The following is a 1,395-nucleotide window of genomic DNA, read 5'->3' on the forward strand; positions in this document are numbered from 1 at the left end:
TTTCTGAACACAGTCAGCAGTTCTCAGAAGCTGCTCCTGGCTCTGTGCTCGGGGCCACTAGGGTCCATCTGAAGAATGTGGGGCTGTGTGGGAGGACTGATGTGGGCACCGTTGAGGTCTTACCCATCACCCGGAGCTCAGGTTTGCTTCACAGCAGAGCCGGCATTGTGGCCACAGAACCTGGAAGCTGGTGGGACCAGCGGAAGGCTGAGCTAGCTGGTCCCAGGGGGCCCCTAGTGCCGTTTCCCAAGCCCGCCCTCCCTGAGCTGTGAGCAGAAGACCCTCCGAATGGCGTCCTTCATGTCCTGGTTTCTCAGGCTGTAGATGATGGGGTTCAGGAAGGGAGCCACGATGACGAAGGCGACTGCCGTGACCACGTCCCAGAACACAGAGTAGGTGGCTGAGAAGCGCAGGTACATGACGGCCACGCTGCCGAAGAACAGCAGGAAGACGGCAATGTGTGCAGTGCAGGTGGAGAAGGCTCTGTGCCGGCCCTCGGCCGAGGGCATGCGCAGGATGACCACGATGATGCGGGCGTAGGACAGGGCGATGACCAGGAAGGAGGCCAGGATCTCCGCCGCGTGAATGGCATCCACGATGACCACCAGCGACGTGTCTGCACAGGCCAGGCGCAGCAGCGGGGTGAAGTCGCAGAAGATCTGCTGGATGCGGTTGGAGCCGCAGAAGGGCAGTGTGGCCATCCACGCGATCTCGGGGAGCACCAGAAGGAAGCCGCAGAGGCAGGAGCCGGCAGTGAGCTGGGCGCAGAGCCGCGGCGTCACGATGGTGGGGTAGCGCAGTGGGTGGCAGATGGCCACGTACCGGTCTACGGCCATGGCGGTCAGCACGCAGCCCTCGGAGATGCCGAGCGAGTGGAAGAAGTACATCTGCAGCAGGCAGCCCGCCAGCGAGATGCCCCTGTGCTCGCCGGCCAGGCTGGCCAGCATCTTGGGGATGGTGGTGGTGGTGTAGCACACCTCCAGGAAGGACAGCACACTGATGAAAAAGTACATGGGCGTTTGCAGAGCTGCGTCCCGCTGCACCGCCAGGAAGATGGCCAGGTTCCCGGCCACGATGAAGACGTAGACCAGCAGCAGGGGCACGAAGAAGTAGAGGCTGCCTTCGTGCCGGCGCGGGAACACCGAGAAGACAAGCTCAGACACCAGGGTCCAGTTCCCGCCGGCCATCTGCCAGGTTGGCTGTGGGGATGCAAGGACACCGGTCACTGGTGGGGAGTGACTCGTTCCCAATGTGGGGCCTGAGTGAAACCGTCCACTAGGACGCAGGGATCAAAGCCTGCCTGGGTGGAGGTGGTAGGAGCGTGCAGCCCATGTCCATGGCACGGCCTCAGTCCCAGGGCCACCCCACTCCGCTGCTCCTCAAGTCTGAGAGCTG

At 63.0% G+C, this 1,395-nt stretch overlaps 1 protein-coding gene across 1 annotated transcript; it reads right to left on the minus strand.

Moving 5' to 3' along the window:
• Window positions 1-233: 233 nt before the first annotated feature.
• LOC101543840 (olfactory receptor 6K6) lies at window positions 234-1,187 on the minus strand. The gene has a single exon (XM_004613931.1). It carries the CDS (start codon window positions 1,185-1,187, stop codon window positions 234-236), a length of 954 nt encoding a protein of 317 aa, XP_004613988.1.
• Between the last annotated feature and the right edge of the window lie 208 nt (window positions 1,188-1,395).

Source organism: Sorex araneus, chromosome X (assembly GCF_027595985.1).
Source record: "Sorex araneus isolate mSorAra2 chromosome X, mSorAra2.pri, whole genome shotgun sequence".
In the NCBI taxonomy this organism is placed as follows: Eukaryota; Metazoa; Chordata; class Mammalia; order Eulipotyphla; family Soricidae; genus Sorex; species Sorex araneus.

What these genes read in the sequence shown, in the direction of transcription:
- LOC101543840 (XM_004613931.1), bottom strand. Translation starts at nt 1,187, where the DNA reads ATGGCCGGCGGGAACTGGACCCTGGTGTCTGAGCTTGTCTTCTCGGTG.